We start from the raw sequence: 22,447 nt of genomic DNA on the forward strand, positions 1-22,447 counted from the left end.
ATTTTTAGATACTACTGCACTGTTGGAGCAAGGAACACAAGCATTTCGCTACACTCGCAATAACATCTGCTAAATATGTGACCAATAATTTTTTTTATCTGATTTGATTTGATTTTGAAGTGGACCGAAAGATTATTGTAGACTTGATGACAGTATGTGTATGTGTGTCAATGTAGAACTACACTGAGTATACCAAACATTAGGAACACCTTCCTAATTTTGATTTGCACTGCACACTTTTGCCATCAGAACAGACTCAATTCGTTTGGGCATGGACGGGCCAGGTGTCCATGCCCAGACGGGCCAGCATTCCACAGAGAGATGCTGGCCCATGTTGACTCCAATGCTTCCCTCAGTTGTGTTAAGTTGGATGGATGTCTTTTGTGTGGTGGACCATTCTTGATACACACAGGAAACTGTTGAGCGGAAAAACCCAGCAGCGTTGCAGATCTTGACACAAACCGGTGCGCCTGGCACCTACTACCATACCCCATTCAAAGGCACCTAAATATTTTGTCTTGCTAATCCACCCTCTGAATGGCACACATACGCAATCCATGTCTCAATTCACTCAAAGCTTGTAAAAATCCCTATTTAACCTGTCTCCTCCACTTCATCTACACTGATTGAAGTTTTTTTAACAAGGGACATCAATAAGGGATCATAGCTTTCACCTGGTCAGTCATGCCATGGAAAGAGCAGGTGTTCTTAATGTTTTGTACACTCAGTGTAACAGGCCTATCTATTTCCAAGGTGTGTGTGTGTATGCTTGTCTCTGTGTGTGTGTGTGTGTGTGTGTGTGTGGGTGAATGTATGCCTGTCTGTGTGTATGTGTGGTACTCACGTCGGACGTCTCTGAAATAGATGGTCTGTCTGTTGGGGTTGAGGAGCTGGATGACCGAGTCGTCGTTGTTCTTCACCCTGCAGCTGATGACGGCCACGTCTCCCTCCACCACCGCCACATTGTCCGTCACCAGGTTCTGACTCTGGACTGCAGGGCACAGACAGAGACAAACACTCATCATTACAACTGGCAGGCTGTGTGCAGTATAGTTTTTCAAACCAACGAGCCAAGCCAAGCCAAACCAAGCCAAGAAAAACCAAGCTGTACTTAACCTGGTTAGACATCCACCATAGTTGCTGGAACTGTGCTAAAAAGGTGTGAAAATATAATATCTGAGTGAGCACAATTTGGTTTGTATGGAATGAATTCAAGTATTACTACCTTTTGATATTATTCCCCTACTTGTTGGAGATCAACACCAACATGTTATGTATACCCACTTAAATCAAAATAAGCCCTAAAGTGCTCTCTAAAACGCCAAAGCAACCGCAAAGAAGAGTGGGGAGAAACCCCAGCAGAGTTAGGTGACAAATTATGTACTTGCTTCTTCAAGTCAGCGTGTATTAGGGATTAACACGGGTAACCACTGGAAGCGTCACTACAGATGCAGGTTTGGCACAGCTGGCCGCGACCGTGTGTGTGTGGGGGGGTGGCAGGACAGGACCGAGTTTGGGAAACCCTGACCTATATGATAATTTCAGGCACCATTTTGATTTGGACAGCATCATCACGATGCTTTGAGACAAGCGTGGGGAATCTCCATTTGAATATTTGGTAACAATTTGGCTGGGGAAATGTTAGATAAGTTGAGGTGAGTGCTAATGATTATCTTTATTCTAGTTTGCTCATGTACAGTGCCTCAAAATGATTCAGACCATTTGACTTTTTCAACATTTTGTTACGTTACAGCCTTATTCTAAAATGGATAAAACATTTTTTTTTTAAATGCTCAGCAATCTACACACAATACCCCATAATGACAAAGCGAAAACACGTTTTTGCAACATTGTGCAAATTGATACAAAATAAAAACAAAAATACCTTARTAAAAATACCATATTCAAACCCTTTGCTATGAGACTCGAAATTGAGCTCAGGTGCATCCTGTTTCAATTGATCATCCTTGAGATGTTTCTACAACTTGATTGGAGTCCACCTGTGGTAAATTCAATTGATTGGAAATTATTTGGAAAGGCWCACACCTGTCTATWTAAAGTTCCACAGTTGACAGTGCATGTCAGAGCAAAAACCAAGTKATGAGGTCAAACCAAATTGTCCGCAGAGCGCCGAGACAGGATTGTGTTGAGGTACAGATCTGTGGAAGGGCACCAACAAATGTCTGCAGCATTGAAAGTCCCCAACAAATGTCTGCAGCATTGAAGGTCCCCAAGAACACTGTGGCTTCCAGCTTTCATAAATGGAAGAAGTTTGGAACAATCAAGACTCTTCCTAATGCTGGCCACCGGGCAAAACTGAGCAATCGGGGGAGAAGGGCATTGGTCAGGGAGGTGACCAAGAACCCGATGGTCAGTCTGACAGAGCTCTAGAGTTCCTCTTTGGAGATGGYAGAACCTTCTAGAAGGACAACCATCTCTACAGTACCCCACCAATCAGGCCTTTATGGTAGAGTGGCCAKTCCTCAGTAAAAGGCACAACACAGCCTGCTTGGAATTTGCCAAACTGCACCAAAAGACTTTCAGAAAAGAGATTCTCTGGTCTGATGAAACCTAGATTGAACTCTTTGGCCTGAATGCCAAGCGTCACTTCTAGAGGAAACCTGGCACCTCTATGGTGAAGCATGGTGGTGGCAGCATCARSCTGAGGGGATGTTTTTCAGTGGCAGGGGCTTGGAGACTAGTCAGGATCGAGGGAAAGATGAACGAGTCAGGATTGAGGGAAAGATGAACGGAGCAAAGTACTGAGATCCTTGATGAAACCTGCTCCAGAGCTCTCAGGACCTCAGACATGGRGACGGGTTCACCTTCCAACAGGACAACCACCCTAAGCACACAGCCAAGACAATGAAGGAGTGGCTTTGGGACAAGTCTCTGAATTTGCTTGAGTGGCCCAGCCAGAGCCCGGACTTGAACCCGATCAAACATCTCTGGAGAGACCTGAAAATAGCAGTGCAGCAACTCTCCCRATCCAACCTGACAGAGCTTGAGAGGATCTGCAGAGAAGAATGGGAGAAAATCCCCAAATGCAGGTGTGCCAAGCTTGTAGCGTCATATCCAAGAAGACTTGAGGCTGTAATCGCTGCCAAAGGTGCTTTAACAAAGTACTGAGTAAAGGGTCTGAATACTTAAGTAAATGTGATATTTCAGTTTTTTGATTTGAATAAATTAGCAAACATTTCTAAAATCCTGTCTTTGCTTTGTCATTATGGGGTATTGTGCCTAGATTAATGAGGGAAAAAACGATTTAATACATTTCAGAATAAGGCTGTAACGTAACAAAATGCGGAAAACGTCAAGGGGTCTGAATAATTTTCCGAGGGCACTGTGTTAGCTGATAAAAAACATTCTGGTCAGAAACATTTAGCATACACTTGATTTAGGCTACAATTTTGCATTATTGATCTATTGACTCACATAGCAGCCTTTAATAAGCTATTTTCCGATCGTCAGTCCCACTGAAACCCAACATCCTGACTCCACATGAAAATTCCTAATTTTATTCTGTAATCCATATGTAGCATTATCAAAGCACGTCTCGCGTATGCATGTCAAAATACCGCTATAACATTTCCCCCACTTTTCTGCATTGTTTCATATTGCTGCCCATTGAGAGCTTCGGTATTGAATTTGTGATCAACAAACGGTATGAGGGTAGATATGGATACATTTTTTTTTTTTTTTTTACAGAGTTCGTCCCCGTTAAGACACCTTGCTATTTAAACAATTTCCTCTCTTTATCGCCGTTATTCATGAGCTGATCTGCTATCTGCATAATCATCAACTACATTTTGCCAAATAGGAGATATTCATTGGAAGTTATCTAGCAAGCTTAGCAACTTTGGTCATTTTACTTTTGTTTGACTGCCGTTACAAAGTTTTTATGATTCGACAACGCTATGGCCTGCACTCTGGGCGTCCTGAGCACGCTCTGTATCGAGATGGCCTACTGCTGAAATGCACTGAATTAATTGAGGAACATGATAACGCTCTGAATTTATCAACGGCCTGTTTCACAATTCACAACAATGTAATTGGCGATGAAAGTTACGCTATCACTACCAAATATCATTTTCACTTGCTGTGAAATCTTTACATACCGGTGCAGCCAAGACGGCAATGTGGCAATCTTATTTTGGGAGAACCCTGAGTGACCATATCTTGGTTTTAAATGGGCACTTCCAATTTTTGCAGTATTTCCTGGATATCTGGGGATAAATCTGAATCATTCCTGTATTGAAACTTGGTAGTTTCAGGACTACTATGTGTTGTTGTGGATAGCGCCTCCTGAATGGCTGACTCATGATCTGATGTTGTGTGTTGTGTGTGCTGATGGTTGTGGTGTGTAATGTGTTGTGATGTTGTGTGATCCCAGACCGTATCACAAGCCAATAGAAGACTTCATAAATCAACCGTGGACATGCACCTGAAAATCTCCCCGTAAATCTACTTCGAAACCAAAAACACGCACATGTACACACTTTAAATGGATTTGAGCTACTTCATTAAAGTCAAGAGAGCGAGAGAGAGTGTCTTTGATTTTCATCATCTCCAAGATTCATCTCTTGCCTCCTGCGTATCTCAAAAAAAWAAWAKAAWAAAAAATACATTCAATATTTATTGTTCCCTCCCTTGGGAGCTAATAAGGGGAACCTGAATGGACCTGCAACACATCAAATGCTAATTTACATGTCTTGTTGTCAGGGGAAGAAAGCAATCGCCAGGATAGACAAACAGGATTTAAATCAGCCTGTCAAACAACACCCCAAACAGCCCTGAAAATGAACCTCGCCAGAAAAAGGCACACTCCCCACTTATAAGAAGCGAATTCAGCCTACTTTTCAATAAGGACCGCCATTATTGGAAATATGCTAATATGCTATGGTAACATGCTAGGGTAATATGATATGCTAATATCATACACTAACACTGTTTCTTCAGGATAAAGGTTACCCTGCAGAAGGTTAAGCATGGAAGGTAACTAGTGCAGCGGATGTCGCCGTGGCAATGCTGCTAAATTTAGTATCCTACTACAGTGGGCTAGGAGTTCAAACCATGGGAGGTGTTCATTCGGTTATTTGTTCTTCCTCTGGTGAACAAACACTTGAACACGAGTCGTGAGGGGGAATAATTACGAGGGAACATGCTCATTAATGACAACATCAAACGTACACAGACGTCACCCAGAAAATGTCAACGTTATCGAGTCACTACCAACAGCTACAGTAGCATAATCTGGATTGCAAATTTACTTTTAAATCATAACTGTAAGTCTAATATATCACTGTGTTTGTTTCATGAAAATAACTCAAAATATACACAAGTATGTGGAAACCACTTCAAATTCGTGGATTCAGCTATTTCAGCCACATCCTTATTTTTTTATTTTTTATTTAACTAGGCAAGTCAGTTAAAAATAAATTCTTATTTACAAAGACGGCCTACCCTGGCCAAATCCGAACGATGCAGGGCCAATTGTGCGCAGCCTTATGGGACTACCAATCACAGCCGCATGTGATACAGCCTGGAATTGAAACAGYGACTGCAGTGATGACTCTTGCACTGAGATGCAGTTCTTTAGACCGCTGCGCCACTCGGGAGCCCGTTGCTGACAGGTGCATAAATTAGAGCACACAGCCATGTGACAAACATTAGCAGTAGAATGGCCTTACTGAAGAGCACAGTTACTTTCAACGTGGCACCGTCAAAGGATGCCACCTTTCCAACAAGTGAKATTTCTGCCCTGCTAGAGATTTCCCGGTCAACTGTAAGTGCTGCTATTGTGCCGCCGAGTGCTGAAGTGGGTAGCGTGTAAACATTTTATTTCCTCGGTTGCAACACTCACTAACGAGTTCCAAACTGCCTCTGGAAGCAACGTCAGCACAAGAACTGTTCGTCGGGCGCTCCATGAAATGGGTTTCATTGGCCGAGCAGCCGCACACAAGCCTAAGATCACCATACGCAATGCCAAGCGTCGGCTGGAGTGGTGTAAAGATGCCGCCATTGGACTTGGGAGCAGTGGAAACGCGTTCTCCGGAGTGATGAATCACGCTTCACCATCTGGCAGTCCGACGGACAAATCTGGGTTTGGCAGATGCCAGAAGAACGCTACCTGCCCCAATGCATAGTGTCAACTGTAAAGTATGGTGGAGGAGGAAAAATTGCTGGTTTTTGTGGTTTGGGTTAGGCCCCTTAGTTCCAGTGAAGGGAAATATTAACGCTATAGCATACAATGATATTCTAGACGATTCTGTGCTACCAACTTTGTGGCGACAGTTTGGAGAAGGCCCTTTCCTGTTTCAGCAGGACAATGCCTCTGTGCACGAAGCGAAGTCCATACAGAAATGGTTTATTGAGATCGGTGTGGAAGAACTTGACTGGCCTGCACAGAGCCCTGACCTCAARCCCATCAAACACCTTTGTGATGAATTGGAATGGCGACTGCGAGCCAGGCCTAATGGCCCAATCTCAGTGCCCGACCTCACTAATGGTCTTGTGGCTGAATGAAAGCAAGTCCCCGCAGCAATGTTCCCACATCTAGTGGAAAGCCTTCCTGTTATAGCAACAAAGGGGGACCAACTCCATTTAAAATTCCAAGATTTTGGAATGAGATGTTCGAGTAGCAGGTGTCCACATACTTTTGGTCATGTKATGTATGTTTACTAATTTATTTCCCTGAGCCTCCTTTTGCCATTGAAAGGCTCAGTCTGATCGGGTGGGCGTGTTGATATACATTTTTATATACACAGCACTGATTGGTGGATAGGATCGTCTACATTCTAGAGCCCTCAAACTCAACTCTGGACCTCGAAGCCAGTTTCACTGCATTTATTTATGGTTCCCCTCTAATCAGGGATCGTTTTAGACCTGTGACACCAGGTGTGTGCAATTACGAAATAGTTAGAACAGAAAACCAGCAGGCTATGGACCTCGTAGGGTAAGAGTTGAGTACCCCTGCTCTAAAGCCTACCCATAGAATAAGTAATGTAATAGGATCTCTATGAGCCTACCCTGCTTACCCCCTTCAAATTTGGAGGATACATATGCAAATAAAAGATGACTGGTTATTAGTCAGAATAATAAGATCAGCTTGTGATGTCATGATCTGGGCCAAAAACTCCCACCTGAACAGGCTACAATTCCAGGCATTTTTTCTTTTTTTAACAGCTCTTACACAAAAAGTGCATTATCATAATTTGGTAATTAGACCAAATGAAATGAGTAGGTAAAATGACGAGAATATGTTTTAGCAGGTGTTTACCAAAAGAAGAGATGGCACTGCATGTGCAACACAAATAGTTCTGATAATACTGAATGTGTCACGTCAGAAACTGCATCCAAAAACAACAACTCAGAAAACCATGTCAGAGTGGGACCATATCACATGGCTTCAGTGCCCAGACTATCAGATCAATCATTCTCAATACTAGTCTAGATCTGTACCTTGGCAAATCCTCTAACTATCCTTGTGTGCATCTACTGCCATACATGTTTGGAATAACACCAAAGGAATGCAGCAGAGAGAGATGGATAAATCACGGTAGCCTCGCCTACAGATGGGACCGAGCTACAGCTCAACATACAGACATGTATAGATGTGCATGTGTTTGAGCAAGAAGGAGGAGACACCTTGGCAAATTCAATGGGAGAGACGTGTGTACATATTGGATGAGTCTTCAGCAAAAATCTATCTCTACCCACCAAGAGTTGGGGGAAAAGTCTCTCAACTCACCCTGCATGCACCTGGCCAGAAAGCAGAGGATAAACAAAAGCAAAGATATGGTCTAACAGCACCAGAATGGGCACAGGAACATGTGTATATTAGTTAGAGGATGGCTATTGTATCTATGCTTCAATGAATTGATTGAACAATAAAATAAATGAATTCCTTACTGACAGGAATCAAATTAATTATTCGCAAATGGAATCTTGTAAACGATGAACCAAACTAGCATGTGCAATATAACATTAGTTTCCCCCTTTAAAGGCTCTCTAAGCTTTGCTGTGCATTTGCTTTCTGTGCATGTGTCAACAATCAACAAGGCTTGCCGTCATGCAAGAAAGGATTCATATCGGTTCCATTTGCATAACTTGTTCAAACAGATCTGTGACATTATCTTTGTATGTAATTAGTGACGTTCAAAAGCGCTAGCACAGAGCATTGATCATTCTGGCCTAGATTAAACTTGTCAGATGAGGATGCTCTGTACGTTCAGCAGCACTAGCCTACACTGTGTGTGTGTGTGTGTGTGCTCGATTGAACGTTGGTGTAGTGTATTTGGTGGCCATTTTGTGATGGATATAAAGAAAAATATACGGCTAGTGGTACATTATTGGTGTGGGTAGTGTGTGATGTGTGTGTGCTGTGTGTGTGTTGTGTGTTGTTATGTATGTGTGTGTGGTTGTGTGTGTGTTGATGTGAGGAGAAAGAAAAGAAGACCGAAGTGTGTTCTTTGACTAGTGTGTGAATACAAATTTCCAGCGCTCGCCACCTGACATGAGAAGAGAGCACGCAGCGGTTTGAGGAGGCCACATGATGTGAAGTCAACAGAACCAGTGGCTGAAAGGCTTGCAGCAAACACGTGAGATTGGAAAAGGTTCATTGGGCTCGTTGACGTTGTGACTGTTCTCTCTGTTAGAGGGGGAAGCGCAGAGGTCGGCAACCAAGGGCTGGTAACTGAGAGACGCAAGACCCAGTAACACAGGCTCTGCACAAGTTCGTATCAAGAGAAAATAGCAAACAGTGTCAACAGTTAGTCGAGTTGACACAGGGAGTGCGTCAGCAAGTAGGCTTTGGAGCTGGCCTAGGCAGCATAAGGCTAGGCAATCGCGCAACAGAGACGCAGTGAAGGAAGCTTATACTAGTGGGCCACGACTACATTTTTTTATATTATATTGTTTTGGAATGATATTTAATGATTTAGTTTTTTTTTAGTTATGATTTTGGTTGAATGTACTCTGATAAAAGTGGCTCAAACTGCCAAAAATAAGTCGAAAATGTTGCTGCAAGAACGTTGATGGAATGTAAAATGGAGGTGCTTTGTAGAGCTTTTAACCCTGTTATATATGCACGAACGGCTGGTTGTCCTAACCTTGAGCTGAAACACTGAACTAACAGAATTGATTGGGTGAAAAAGCAGGATGCACACTAGTAATTTGGTTACATCTAAACAGTTCTGTCAGATTAGTGGTTGAAGGGATCTAATTTCCCCAGATTTAAGCTAGGCCTGGTAAGCTTGTGCTTACAGCGCTTAGCATTAATGTGTCATACCACAAAATCTAAAGGGGAAGTATTTTAGAGACAACAAACAATGTTGTATTTTTGCACATGGTGAATTTTGAGAGGTCGAACTAGTCATTCTCCACGAGTGTGCTTGACCAGTACAGATGTGTATTAAGCACCCTAGATAATTTGAGATATTCCATCTGATGGCATTCTGTGCTATGTGTCTGTTGGGGGTTCTCTTCCCCTTCGCTTTTGTATGTGTGTGTGTGTGTGTTGTGTGTGTGTGTGGTGTGTGTGTGTTGGATGTGTGTGTGTGCTGGGTTGGTGTGTGTGTGTGATTGTGTGTGTGGTGTGTGTGTGAATGGCGTGCCTGCATGTGTTTGTGTGTCTGTGCGAGTTTTGTTGCTGTTCCCGCAAAAACAAGAGGCTCTTTTTTTCCTCTCCCTGCGATTTTTCACAATCCAATTCTGCTGTGAACCAGATGAGTGGCAGTGGCCATTGACCCCTCCATCTGTGAGTGGGAGACCCTGTTCAACAGAAATGCACGGTGATGCAGCCCTGCCAAAATCCCTAACCAACCAGTCACCGTCTCATATTAACACATACTGCTTTGATGCAAAGAACCCTAGCCTGGTCCCAATCTGTTTGTGCCGTCTTGCAAACTCCTATGTTCAATGTCATGCTAAATCATAGATGGCTGTACAGCACACACATATCTGGGACCAGGCTAAAATAACCCTGCTTCTACTCAATAAAAGCAAATGTTTTAAGCCTGATTTACACCGACACAGAAATTTTCTGCTTTTAAGATTAAACATATCTCATTAAATGGAGTAAAGAGGACGTTATAGAAATATTTTATTGCACAGTAGTAAAATAAAAAGGTTTGCTAGTGATGATGCTGAATCATTCAACGACGTCAAGTGGCTTAATTTTCCTCAGAAACGTTAATGGTTTCTTAAATACCGAGGATGTTTTAGTATTTGAGATAGCTCGCTCATTCAAAGGGAATGACTAAGAATGATTCCACATCATCTTTGACTTTTACTAAGTAATTTCACTAAGTGGCAATTGTTTGAATAAAAAGAATTGTATCAAGAACAAACACTTATGAAACGCACTTGCAAACAACTCTGTACTACTTATCATGTTAACAGTGAACTGATGTCACCCAGAATCATGAAGCATATTCCAAAAGGGCCTAGCGCTTAAGTTGTGATTACTCGCCCCGAAGAAGAGTTTGAAGAAGCTTTTGTAGTGGCTAATTAGCAACGACGGCATGCCGTTTTTACATGCAGATTATGAGACAGTGTTTATAAACTGACCTCCTARGCCTCCATGCTTTGGAGGAGAAAACACCCGGGAAAATCCCTCAAAGGCTATTCTGTAATGGTCTTCCCTCTCTCCCTCCTTTCCTCATCACCATCATCCTCTCCACTCAGAGAGGAGATAGTGGGGAGACATTTGCAGTGCATTCCAATAAAAAGAGGGAGAAGAGAAGTAAACAAGGAGGGGGAAGCCTGGCCTGTGTGGTGCTAATGACCAGGAAAATAGAGTTCACGTGGGAGCTGTCCGTGGATGGATGGAGAGAAGTGGTGCAGAAAAGCATCTGAATCACGGCAGGGATGGGAGGATGTGTGTGTGTCTGGGGTGTGTGTGGGGGAGCGGATGGGGGAGCATGGGAGGATGTTGTGTGTTTGGGGAGGAGTGGGAGATGTGGTTGTGGTGTCATTGTGGGTGTGTATGGGGAGGGGAGCGGGAGGATGCTGTATGGGGGAGATGGATGGGAGGATCGCATCGGTCGTAATACATCTTTACTTTCGTTTCGTTCTTTGAGGAGAAGTCCAAAGTAATGCGCGACCACTGAGCAATGATTCTGTGTCCCGAATCACTGTTCAGTTGGTGCAATCTCCGATACGAATTTTCTGAATACTCACGCCTGTGTTGTTGCTGTCTGTATGGGGAGGGATGGGAGGATGTGTGTGTGTCTGTGGGTCCTCTGTACATTGTGTGTTCACTCTCTTTCTCTTCTGCGTGTATGAGGGAGGGAGGGGTGTCGTGGTGTTGTCTGTGGGTGTGTATGGGGTGAGGGAGGGGAGGAGGGAGTGTGTGTGCTGTCTGTGGGTGTGTAATGAGGAGGGAGGGTTGTGGTGTGTGTCTGTGGGTGTGTGTGGGGGAGGGATGAGAGGATGTGTATGAGGGGAGGGTGTCAGAGAGGCAGTGGTGGCCTGGGCGCGCTACCAGAGGGCACGCCATTATGCTCTCTCATTTGGAAATCTCTTTCAGGAAGGAGAGAGAGGGAGGGAGGGAGGCAGGGAGAGAGAAGGATGGATGGAGGGGTCTCCTCTCCTCCACCCCCAGCCAGATAAACAAAAGCAAGCTGAGACCCTGCAGAAGGGCTGAAGGAGGAGAGAGAGAGATGTGGTGAGAGAGAACAAGAGGGAGATACAGAGAGAGAAAGAGAGAGGTGGGGAGGTAGAGGGCACTGCAGCAGAACACAGGCTATCAGCATCCCTCTTCCCCCCTCCTCCCCCCCTCCCCTCCACACTCACTGTTTCTCCTCTTGGTTAGTGGTGTGTGTGTGTTAGTGTGTGTGAGAGGGAGTGCCTGTGTATGTGTATTTGCTACGTGGCTCTAGCACCTGGCTGTCTCTCCACAGTCATCTTGTACACAAACACAACACAAAGCATTCACAAACCTGCTGCTCACTACTATCTAGTCTGGTATGTCTGTCCTCTACTGGTGTCTCCATGCCCTCGTGAGGCTTACTTACAATCCACTTTTATTTGAATTGCTTCATGAAGATCATCATCATCATCAAACAGTGTGCTCTACAACACCTGCAAACCAATCAATTCAGAGGAAAATATAGTGGTTGCATTGGTGTTTTCAACAGGCTTTGGAGGAGATCTAGATTAAAGGAATGCAAAGGGAACACAAGTAAACATTGACTAGAACCATTCAACGACAAAGCACGTGTGCAATGTTGCAGGCGTAGCTCTGTGTCGTAGTGTGCGCGTTTCTAGTTTTATTAGTGGTGTGTACAGGATACGCATGGTATAACGCCGTCTAACGAAAGTGCTTACTCTCTGGTTCCTTCTCGACAATGCAACAACAATAACACATCATAAAGATGAGAATGCGAGCATAAAGTAAATAGCTCAGTGGAATATATATATWTTTTTTTGCATCAGTATAATACAGGAAGGCACAATTTATAGTCCAATATTTACACATCAGAGAAAGGTGGAATTTGAGGGCAAGTGTTTAAATTGTTCAGTATTAGCAGGCTTTTGTGTGTGTGCACGTGCAGAACGAGAGCGACAGAGACAGAGAGACAGAGAGACAGAGAGACAGAGAGAGAGAGTGTGTGTGTGTGTGTGTGTGTGTGTGTGTGTGTGTGTGTGTGTGTGTGTGTGTGTGTGATTTGTGAGAGAGAAGAGCGTGTATGTGGATCTCAAGGACCCATCTGAACACAAATATGAATCCCTGTACTGTGGGCCTGCAATTAACTTTGCCATGGCTGAAGCCCCTTCCTCTGCTCCTCTCACATCTCCCTCTATGTGTGCCGAAAGACCCCCCTCTCTCACCACACACATAAACACACTTGCATTGCACACCACACATACACACATAATGCATCAGTGCGTTGGAGAAGGGGGGGGGGGGGGGCAAAGGAGTCCTTGTGGCCACAGGTTTGCTTGAGGTCAGAAGGCGAGGAGCAGACACTGTATCACAAGACATATTTAGGAGGTCCTGTTGTTTTAAAATTCTCAGCGCAGCCAATTCCATGTATTTCATGTATTCAGGACTTGGACACCTGATTCAACTGAGAGTTTAGAATGAGACGTTTAGTAAACATCGTGTATAGTGCCATTAAATCATTTGTTGGTCTTTTCTGTTAGATTGGGTCATTTTCATAGGACTGTTATTGACCTAAACATAAATGAAATCCCAGTCAGTTATACTAAAACGGGATCAGTCTAGTCTGATCTAGTCTGAAACACAAAGGTCTCAGGCTGAAACATTCAGTGTATATAATAGAGGTGGTGGATTACCGGCGCCAGTGTTGCATTACTAAGTATTTCTTCTAATCAAGTGTCTGGAAATGATATCTACTCCTCTGCGCCTCGAAACATCATTAGGACAGCCTCTGCTTTATCGTCCATTCAGGAAAGGAAATAGAATTCAATCACAAATTGGGCAAAATGCCCATAATTTCAGCAGAATAATTTATTTCAATTCCGACTTCAAAGGACTGGGAATTGATCCTGATCCTACGCTATGCTAGCGCTAAACTCCAGCACGAGTGCTGTCCTTCCGTTGGCTCAGTTGGTAGAGCGCAACGTGGGACATATGAAAAAATATGAAATGTATGCACTAAGTCGCTCTGGATAAAGCATCTGCTAAATTACTAAAATGTCAACAGCTCTCCCCTCAACAGCGCACACCCTCAAAGCAACCCCTCAACAGCTCTCCCCTCAACAGCATACCCCTCAACAGCTCTCCCATCAAAAACAGCTCTCCCACTCAACAGCACACACCCTCAACCAAGCTCTCCCTCTCCAAACAGCATGACCCCTCAACAGCACACCCCTCAACAGCCTCCCTCAACAGCTCTCCCCTCGAACACATACCCTCAACAGCTCTCCCATCAACAGCTCTCCCCTCAACAGCACACCCCTCAACAGCACACCCCTCAACACTCTCCCCTCAACAGCACCCCCTCAACCACACCCCTCAAACAGCATACCCCTCAACAGCTCTCCCCTCAACAGGCATACCCCTCAACAGCTATCCCCATCAACACTCTCCCCTCAACACACACCCCTCAACACTCTCCCCTCAACAGCATACCCCTCAACAGCACACCCCTCAACAGCTCTCCCCTCAACAGCTCTCCCCTCAACAGGCATACCCCTCAACAGCTCTCCCATCAACAGCTCTCCCCTCAACAGCACACCCCTCAACCAGCACACCCCTCAACAGCTTTCCCCTTCAAACAGCATTACCCCTCAAACAGACACCCCTCAACAGCTCTCCCCTCAACAGCATACCCCTCCAAACAGCTCTCCCATCAACAGCTCTCCCCTCAAAGCATACCCCTCAAACAGCTCTCCCCTCAACACAGCATACCCCTCAACCAAGGCTCTCCCCTCAACAGCATACCCCTCAACAGCACCACACCCTCAACAGCTCTCCCCTCAACAGCTCTCCCCTCAACAGCTCTCCCATCAACAAGCACACCCCTCAACAGCTCTCCCAATCAACAAGCTCTCCCGCTCAAACAGCTCTCCCCTCAACAGCATACCCCTCAACAGCACACCCCTCAACAGCTCTCCCCTCAACAGCATACCCCTCAAACAGCTCTCCCATCAACAGCTCTCCCCTCAACAGACCACCCCTCAACAGCACACCCATCAACAGCTCTCCCCTCAAACAGCTCTCCCATCAACAGCTCTCCCTCAACAGCACACCCTCAACAGCTCTCCCATCAACAGCTCTCCCTCAACAGCATACCCCTCAACAGCACACCCCTAAACAGCTCTCCCCAAACAGCATACCCCTCAACAGCACACCCCTCCAACAGCTCTCCCCTCAACAGCTCTCCCATCAACAGCTCTCCCCTCAACAGCATACCCTCAACAAAAGCTCTCCCTCAACAGCATACCCCTCAAACAGCACACCCCTCAACAGCTCTCCCCTCAAAGCTCTCCACCTCAAAACAGCTCTCCCCTCAAACAGCTCTCCCATCAACAGCCACACCCCTCAACAGCTCTCCCTCAACAGCATACCCCTCAACAGCTCTCCCATCAACAGCTCTCCCCTCAACAGCTCTCCCCTCAACAGCATTACCCCTCAACAGCACACCCCTCAACAGCTCTCCCCTCAACAGCATACCCCTCAACACTACACCCCTCAACAGCTCTCCCCTCAACAGCTCTCCCATCAACAGCTCTCCCCTCAACAGCATACCCCTCAACAGCACACCCCTCAACAGCTCTCCCTCAACAGCATACCCTCAACAGCACACCCCTCAACAGCTCTCCCCTCAACAGCTCTCCCCTTCAACAGCTCTCCCTCAAACTCTCCCATCAACAGCACACCCTCAACAGCTCTCCCCTCAACAGCATACCCCTCAACAGCTCCCCATCAACAGCCTCCCCTCAACAGCTCCCCCTCACAGCACACCCCTCAACAGCTCTCCCCTCAACAGCATTTACCCCTCAACAGCTACACCCCTCAACAGCTCTCCCCTCAACAGCTCTCCATCAACAGCACACCCCATCAAACAGCCTCCCTATCAACAGCTCTTCCCCTCAAACAGCTCTCCCGCTCAACAGCTCTCCCACTCAAACAGCATCTACCCATCAACAGCACACCCCTCAACAGCTCTCCCCTCAAACAGCTCATAAACAGCACACCCTCAACAGCTCTCCCATCAACAGCACACCCCTCAACAGCTCTCCCATCAACAGCACACCCTCACACCCCTCAACAGCTCTCCCCTTCTCAACAGCACACCCCTCAACAGCTCTCCCATCAACAGCACACCCCTCAACAGCTCTCCCATCAACAGCACACCCCTCAACAGCTCTCCCCATCAAGTCCTTTAGGGATTTACTGGAAGTTTACAGCCAGCAACTTTTACCAGTCCTCCAGCCATAAAGCGCTTTGTAGTTTTTGTATTTTACTTAATATATAGATGGTGACTGTACAGTACAGTATGTCTTTGGCAGAGGGGAAGGAGAGCAGAGCAGTGATGCTCAGTTGGCAATCTGTTGTAGAAGACCACAGCATAACAGTGGGTGGGGTAGGATAGGACAGGATATCACTGAGCATAGAGCCGTGAAGGACTGTCCTCCTCTTAGCAAGGGCTGGGCTCTATCCAATCCCCCTCGGGAAGAATCTTTCGCAGCTCAATTCTAATTTATATACGTATAAATAACGGAGGGTGACATTAATAATTGGATCGAAGGCAGGGGCTAAACACACACACACTAGGCCCTCTGCCAAGCGAGGCAGTGTTTTTGCGAACGCTAGTTCAATACTGGCTCAGCATCTTTGGCGTGATTGAATGTGGATGGGGGGGTGGGTGGGAGCATTAATCGCCCGTGCCGCAGTGAGGGGCGTTGTCGGGCCGTCTAGTTTCAACGTCTGACTGTCCTCAACCTCTGTCTACAGTAGTCTACAGCTAACGTGCTAAAAGCCAACGGTCTGGTACGGATATGAGGCCGTGAAGGTGTTGGACAATTCTGGTCCCAGAGACCCACAGAGTGTGCAGGCTTTGGTTCCACCCCTGCACCAACACACCTGATTCAGTGACTTAACTGATAGTGGTCTTCAATTTAGACCATGATTAGATGAGCTGGGATGGAATAAAGACATCCACTCACTGTAGCTCTCCAGGACTGGAGATGTACGAGAGTTGTTGAGAGAGTACTGACTGTATGCTAACTGCTAACGTGCTATTTCATTGTGGCTGACTGTTTGAAAGCCAGTCAAGTTGAAGACACAAAAATAGACCTTACTTTGTAGCTTGTGTCATTTCTTTTAGTTCCAACCACAAATTCAGACCAGTTTGCCATGGTGCCATGGTGTAACACAAACAGACTAAAACAGGCCTTGTTAGCAGGCAAATGAGGAACGGTGTTGTTTTGAAGCAGGTATGTCCTGGTTTGCCATCCATTTAAAAGTAACTAAGTATGAAGGAAGTGGCATCCTTAAAATAACCTCTTACGTTTTGCTAAGGAGTATCAAAATGATTCCATTATGAATAACTTGTGATATATTCTAGTGAGGCATGTGAGATGATAAGCTTTTAAACTGGTTCATCGAAGTCCTTCCAATATCATAATTCATTGGACATAATTCATGGACAATGCAAACAATTTCACATACCACAGACCATCAACATCTAAAAACCTAACACAAAACAACACTGACAAGAAAAAGAGAATGTGACAAACTGTAGCTCTAGAGTCTAGTGACCTTCTGCTCATACAAACTGGTTTTAAGATCAGCTCTCCCTGCCCCCATGTCTAACATCATCCATTATGCAGTACTCAACAAAACTGACCCTAGACCAGCTATAGAGAGCAAAAGGTTGCAAGAACAAGAGAAGAAAAGACGTGAAGAAGAAACAAAAGCAGGTGCAGAAGCAAGAGATAGTCTATCAGCAGCTATGGAGCGGCGGCGGCGGCGGAAGATGTACGAAAACAGAGGAGAAGGAAAGGCAGTGAGAGAAAAAGTGTGATAAAAGAAAATTGATATGGAAAGACCACTGCGATAGTTAGTATGCAGCACACAAACACTAGACGCTGAGAGGCGACCATTCTGTAAAAACTAAGAGAAGAGAAGGGCACGAGTGAGAGAGAGAAATCAATGAAAAGAGAGAAGAAGGAGGTAGGGGGGGTTTACCTGGGTACTGAGCAGCTCCTGTGTCAGGGGAAAGGAAAAGAGAGAGAGAGAGTAGCGTTAGCATTAGCGATAAGCCCCTTTCACCACAGATTAACAGCCTCCAACATCACCAGTGCAGAGGAGAGGTAGCTCATTGGCATAGCGTGAGGCCACATATGAAGGCAGAGAGAGAGGATTTCTAGGGTACATGATTTCTTCTCAGGGAAAGGGTGAATAGTTTCATTCATTCAATAGCACACATGGCATTTCAATTCAGTCAATTCACCAGTAGAAGATTTGACTTTTCAGTTATAAGTCATATTCAATACAGCTTGACATAATCATAGTATAATAAACATAGTTTAATATTGAACACCTCAGAATTGGTCTGAATAGCAAGCACACGCTTATTGGTGGTTCAATTCATATGACAGTGAAAGCAAATTACACCATTTCAGAGATGTTAGGTACCAGATTTGTCCATCTGTGGTTTCTGCCATCGCTATCCTCCTGAAAATGAACATCTTCACCCATAATGCAATTCATTTGTCACCCGTTACATCTTTAAAAACCGCTCTACGCCAACCGAGCATCAGGATTCTGCTCTGAGGCTGGTTCTGATTAGACAACCCATATTCTTTCAACATTTGCCAAATTTCAATCACGGTGACATACTAATTATCAATTCTCCAAGAGACAAGTGGGAGTCTGTCGATTCCTCCTAGTAGCCGAGAAATCAGTTGAAATTTTCAGAGTGGAGACTGAAAAGAAAATATATCCTATTTGGTTTCCGTTTATATCCTGAGAYACATTTCAACTCGTATTTGTGGCACAGATGCATCTAATGGATGTCTGAAATGGTCAAAAATGTATCATCGGCTGACATCGTCTAGATTTGATTCCATTGAACTTTGCTGAGCAATCAGACTGAATTTTTCTCTCTGCATTGTTGGGAAGGGCTCGTAAGTAAGCATTTCACTGTTTGTCTAAACCTGTTGTTTACGCAGCATGTGATAAATAAAATGTGATTTGATTTTTATTTGAATCACTCGTATATGTTTCTTACTCACTCTGCTGTTAGTAGGCTAAAAGCCATGAACACACACACACACACACACACACACACACACACACACACACACACACACACACACCACACACACACAACACACACACACACACACACACACACACACACACACACACACACACAGTGGCGGTCCCTGAAGTGACTCTTATCAACACTGTATGAAAATGATTTTGTGTTTTTCAGGAATGCTGAATTATCTGTGTTGCTCTCACCATCACCCATTCTGTCACACCTCTGGAAAGCAGAGATGCTGTTGTGATAACATCCTGTAGGTCTGATATCTGGTTGGAAGTTCACTTTTACAGTATTCTATTGGTCAACAAATGTTAGCCTTTGATATTAAATTCTCAGACCTTTTTTGATAGTATATTCCTGTAACTCCACAATAGTCCTGCTTGCACATTGCTATTTATCTTATGGAGTCAAGTGATATATGCATTTGATTGACTTTTTGAATATAAATGGCATAGTCTCATTATGGGTTGCAGGTGAGTTATACAYTATATCAAATGATTACCCACTACACACACACACACAGAGCGAGTACAAAACAAACACACACGCACACCCCAAACCCAGCACCACCGCAAGCCAGTCTCCCCTGCTTAAGGATTCCAGTCATGACCCAGGCCACGGCAACTAAGTGGTTCAGAGAGCCACGGGGGGACCCGGGCCACCCTGGAGATCAGGTTCCTGGAACACAGGCCAGGGGGAAGGGGCTTGCAATGTTAAGTAAATGCCAGACAGTTGTGAATAACTCTGCATGGCCATTTCAACCCCACCGGTCCTGAGGGGGGCTGCCTGGCTAACCCGCCAACCCCTCTTGCCCGGCATGGCCATGTCGCCGGTATGCAACCATCCAACCCTCCAACAACCGTGGAGGCGAGGTTAAATGSTGGAACCAGAGAGATACATTAAACATGAGTCATTTCAAATGAAAGGTAGCTACTCCCTACTCTAAAAATGATAGGAACATTAACCAGGGGTCAGACAGGCTGGGCTGCATTAATGAAGGCTTGATGCCTCTCTTTAAAATRACCTCTACAGCCCGCAAGAACACTTCACTTCATAAAATGGCTACAGAACAGCTCAAAGACAGGCCGGCCTTCTCTCTCGCACACACATCCCCATCGATATGCATGGACACACACAAACATTTCTGGGTGTGAGAGACCTGCAAGAATCTCTATAGCAGCAGCAAAAAATGACCACCAAGTTCATATTCAAAGCCTCAATAGAAATACGGGCCTAATTGCATATGTAATATGGTTTGTATTGCAGACCTACAGTAGGTTAATAATCCAGACATAGCAATCTGCTACTGTCAGCAAAATCCTATCAAGTCAAGGAGCTTCTGACAGCATTAACCCTCTGCTGAACCCTCTACATTAACATTAGTTCAACCCTTTCCTCCTCTAAGGCCTTACTGGAGGAACCATACCTCTAACCTTGTCATCCTTGTCAACCTTCTATGTAGTAGTCCCAAAAGTGCAAAGCTCGCCCACCCTGTGCGCCAGCCCCAAATGAAGTGTACCGAAGGTATTTGAAAGAAAATAATAGGCAATCTATTTTTGACCCAGGTCTGAATGGCACAGATCCAGACATGGGGAAGTTGGCGGTAGCTGGGTCCTCCTCTTCCACCCCCACCCCATTCAAAAGGTGGAGTGTAACCGCATTATGTCGTGATTCAATTGGAAATCTGCAGCTGGAGGGCCATGAAATTGGACATGATGAGTGTGCCACATTAAAAAGTAATTATCGATACCGCTCTCCCATTGTCTCCCTTACAAGCCGCCGAAGTGAATCAAAGTCTGAATGAAAATGGATTCAACCTTATTCCAGTCAACACTAACAATTTGTTTTGTTTTCAAAGCCCCAGTGACCCAATTGTGACTACATTACCGGGAGAGCATTCTTCTTGTGATTGAGATCATACTGTATTGTGTGTGCGCCACTGTGACTCGTGTGTGTGTAAGTGACACAGACTGCAAGAAAGACATCTACAAGTCTGAAATATCACTTACTCACACGCAAACACACACACACACACACACACACACACACACACACACACACACACACACACACACACACACACACACACACACACACACACACACACACACACACACACACACACACACACACACACACACACACACACACACACCAGGGGATGAGACGAAGGCCGCTGTTGAACAGGGACACAGTGGAGCTCTATGAAACCTATGAACCAGCCATTTGTTTTCTTCCACTCTCACTCGTTCTCTCCCCCCTACACTGGAAGCATCGGCTCGGCTCACTCATCCACGCTCGGCGTCTGAGTCAGTATGGAGAGGGACTTAACAGCTGTCTGCGGCACCGCGATTAAACGCCTGCGCTGTCACACTGATAAGCTGGCGGTGATGGGAAAATTCCCCCGCCATGTCCCAGCGTGACCTGGGCGAGGTCACCACCACAATCATGGGTGGCGCCGAGAGATTGGGAAAATATCAAACCCGGAGATCTTGGATTAATGTAGGTTTCTTAGTGTTTCAAGAGGGGGGAAAACTATGTGCACTGCAGAGCAGACACAGTGTAGGACTCATTTGGAATATTAAGTTATTTTTGTGTGAGTTTTCGTGTTGCACCGCTGAGACAGAAGAAGCCACGGATGAGGTCTGTTGTTACTAAGCGCTGCGATGCACTGCGCTGATTGTGCACGACGTCTGTAAGGTTAAGATGCACTGAAGTACCATAAGTGGCGGAGAGTCATCATAAAAAAACATGGCTCTCGTCATGGCTCTAATGTAAGTCAGGGGTAAACCGCAAACACAAAGTGACTCACTCATCTCTGAGTGGACCTCTCTCCACTGAGCCAACTCATTCAGCACTATCTAGGCTAAATAGGCTATACAAAACACACATACTGGCTATATAAATGATGTAAGGACCATACACAATGTACAGATGTCGGATCTTAATTGGAGCCAGTTCGCAACAGCGGAAAAATAATCCTGCAGCAACAGGAAATGTGAATTATTATGTGGATTATAATTAATGGACATTTTTGTAGGGGTTGTAAAAATGTTCGTAAAGGAAAATCAAGTCTGACATTTCAAAGTGGAAATTAAACTTCAGAAGCCTTTTTAAACATTAAATACACTTTATAAAATTCATACATTGCAGGAAAGTTCTCCTTCAACAGGATGATCAAGATCCTACACCTGTATGTTAACTTTGCACTTTGCATGTGAATGTTCAGTATGTAACCAATGCTGCGTAAGTGCCACTCAAAATAAACATTCCAGGGCCAAGGCAGTTCCAGTGCATTAGGAAAGTATTCAGACCCCTTCCCTTTTCAACATTTTGTTACATTACAGCCTTATTCTAAAATGGATTACATTTTTCCCATCATCAGTCTACACACAATACCCCACAATGACAAAGTGAAAACAGGTTTTTAACAAATGTATGAAAATAAAATAAAAATACAATAAAGAAATACCTTWTTTACATAAGTATTCTGACCCTTTGATATGAGACTCAAAATTGAGCTCAAGTGCATCCTGTTTCCATTGATCATCCTTGAGATGTTTCTAAAACTTAATTGGGTTCCACCTGTCTATATAAGGTCCCACAGTTGACAGTGCATGTCAGAGCAAAAACCAAGCCATGAGGTCGAAAGGATTGTCCGTAGAGCTCCGAGACAGGATTGTGTGAAGGCACAGYTC

At 44.9% G+C, this 22,447-nt stretch overlaps 1 protein-coding gene across 5 annotated transcripts in view; it reads right to left on the bottom strand.

The window, feature by feature from the left end:
• The window catches only part of cadm1a (cell adhesion molecule 1a), a 432,225-nt gene that overhangs the window by 84,553 nt on the left and 325,225 nt on the right, over positions 1-22,447 (bottom strand). For 4 of the 5 annotated variants that reach the window (XM_024011666.2, XM_024011667.2, XM_024011665.2 and 1 more), the window contains exons 2-3: positions 17,666-17,683; positions 845-991 (exon numbers count right to left, since the gene is read on the bottom strand). In XM_024011666.2, coding sequence (XP_023867434.1) covers positions 845-991; positions 17,666-17,683 — 165 coding nt within the window. The remainder of the gene's footprint in view (positions 1-844; positions 992-17,665; positions 17,684-22,447) is intronic. The other variant, XM_024011664.2, reaches the window with a different exon arrangement.

The sequence above is a fragment of the Salvelinus sp. IW2-2015 genome, linkage group LG20, assembly GCF_002910315.2.
Source record: "Salvelinus sp. IW2-2015 linkage group LG20, ASM291031v2, whole genome shotgun sequence".
In the NCBI taxonomy this organism is placed as follows: domain Eukaryota; kingdom Metazoa; phylum Chordata; class Actinopteri; order Salmoniformes; family Salmonidae; genus Salvelinus; species Salvelinus sp. IW2-2015.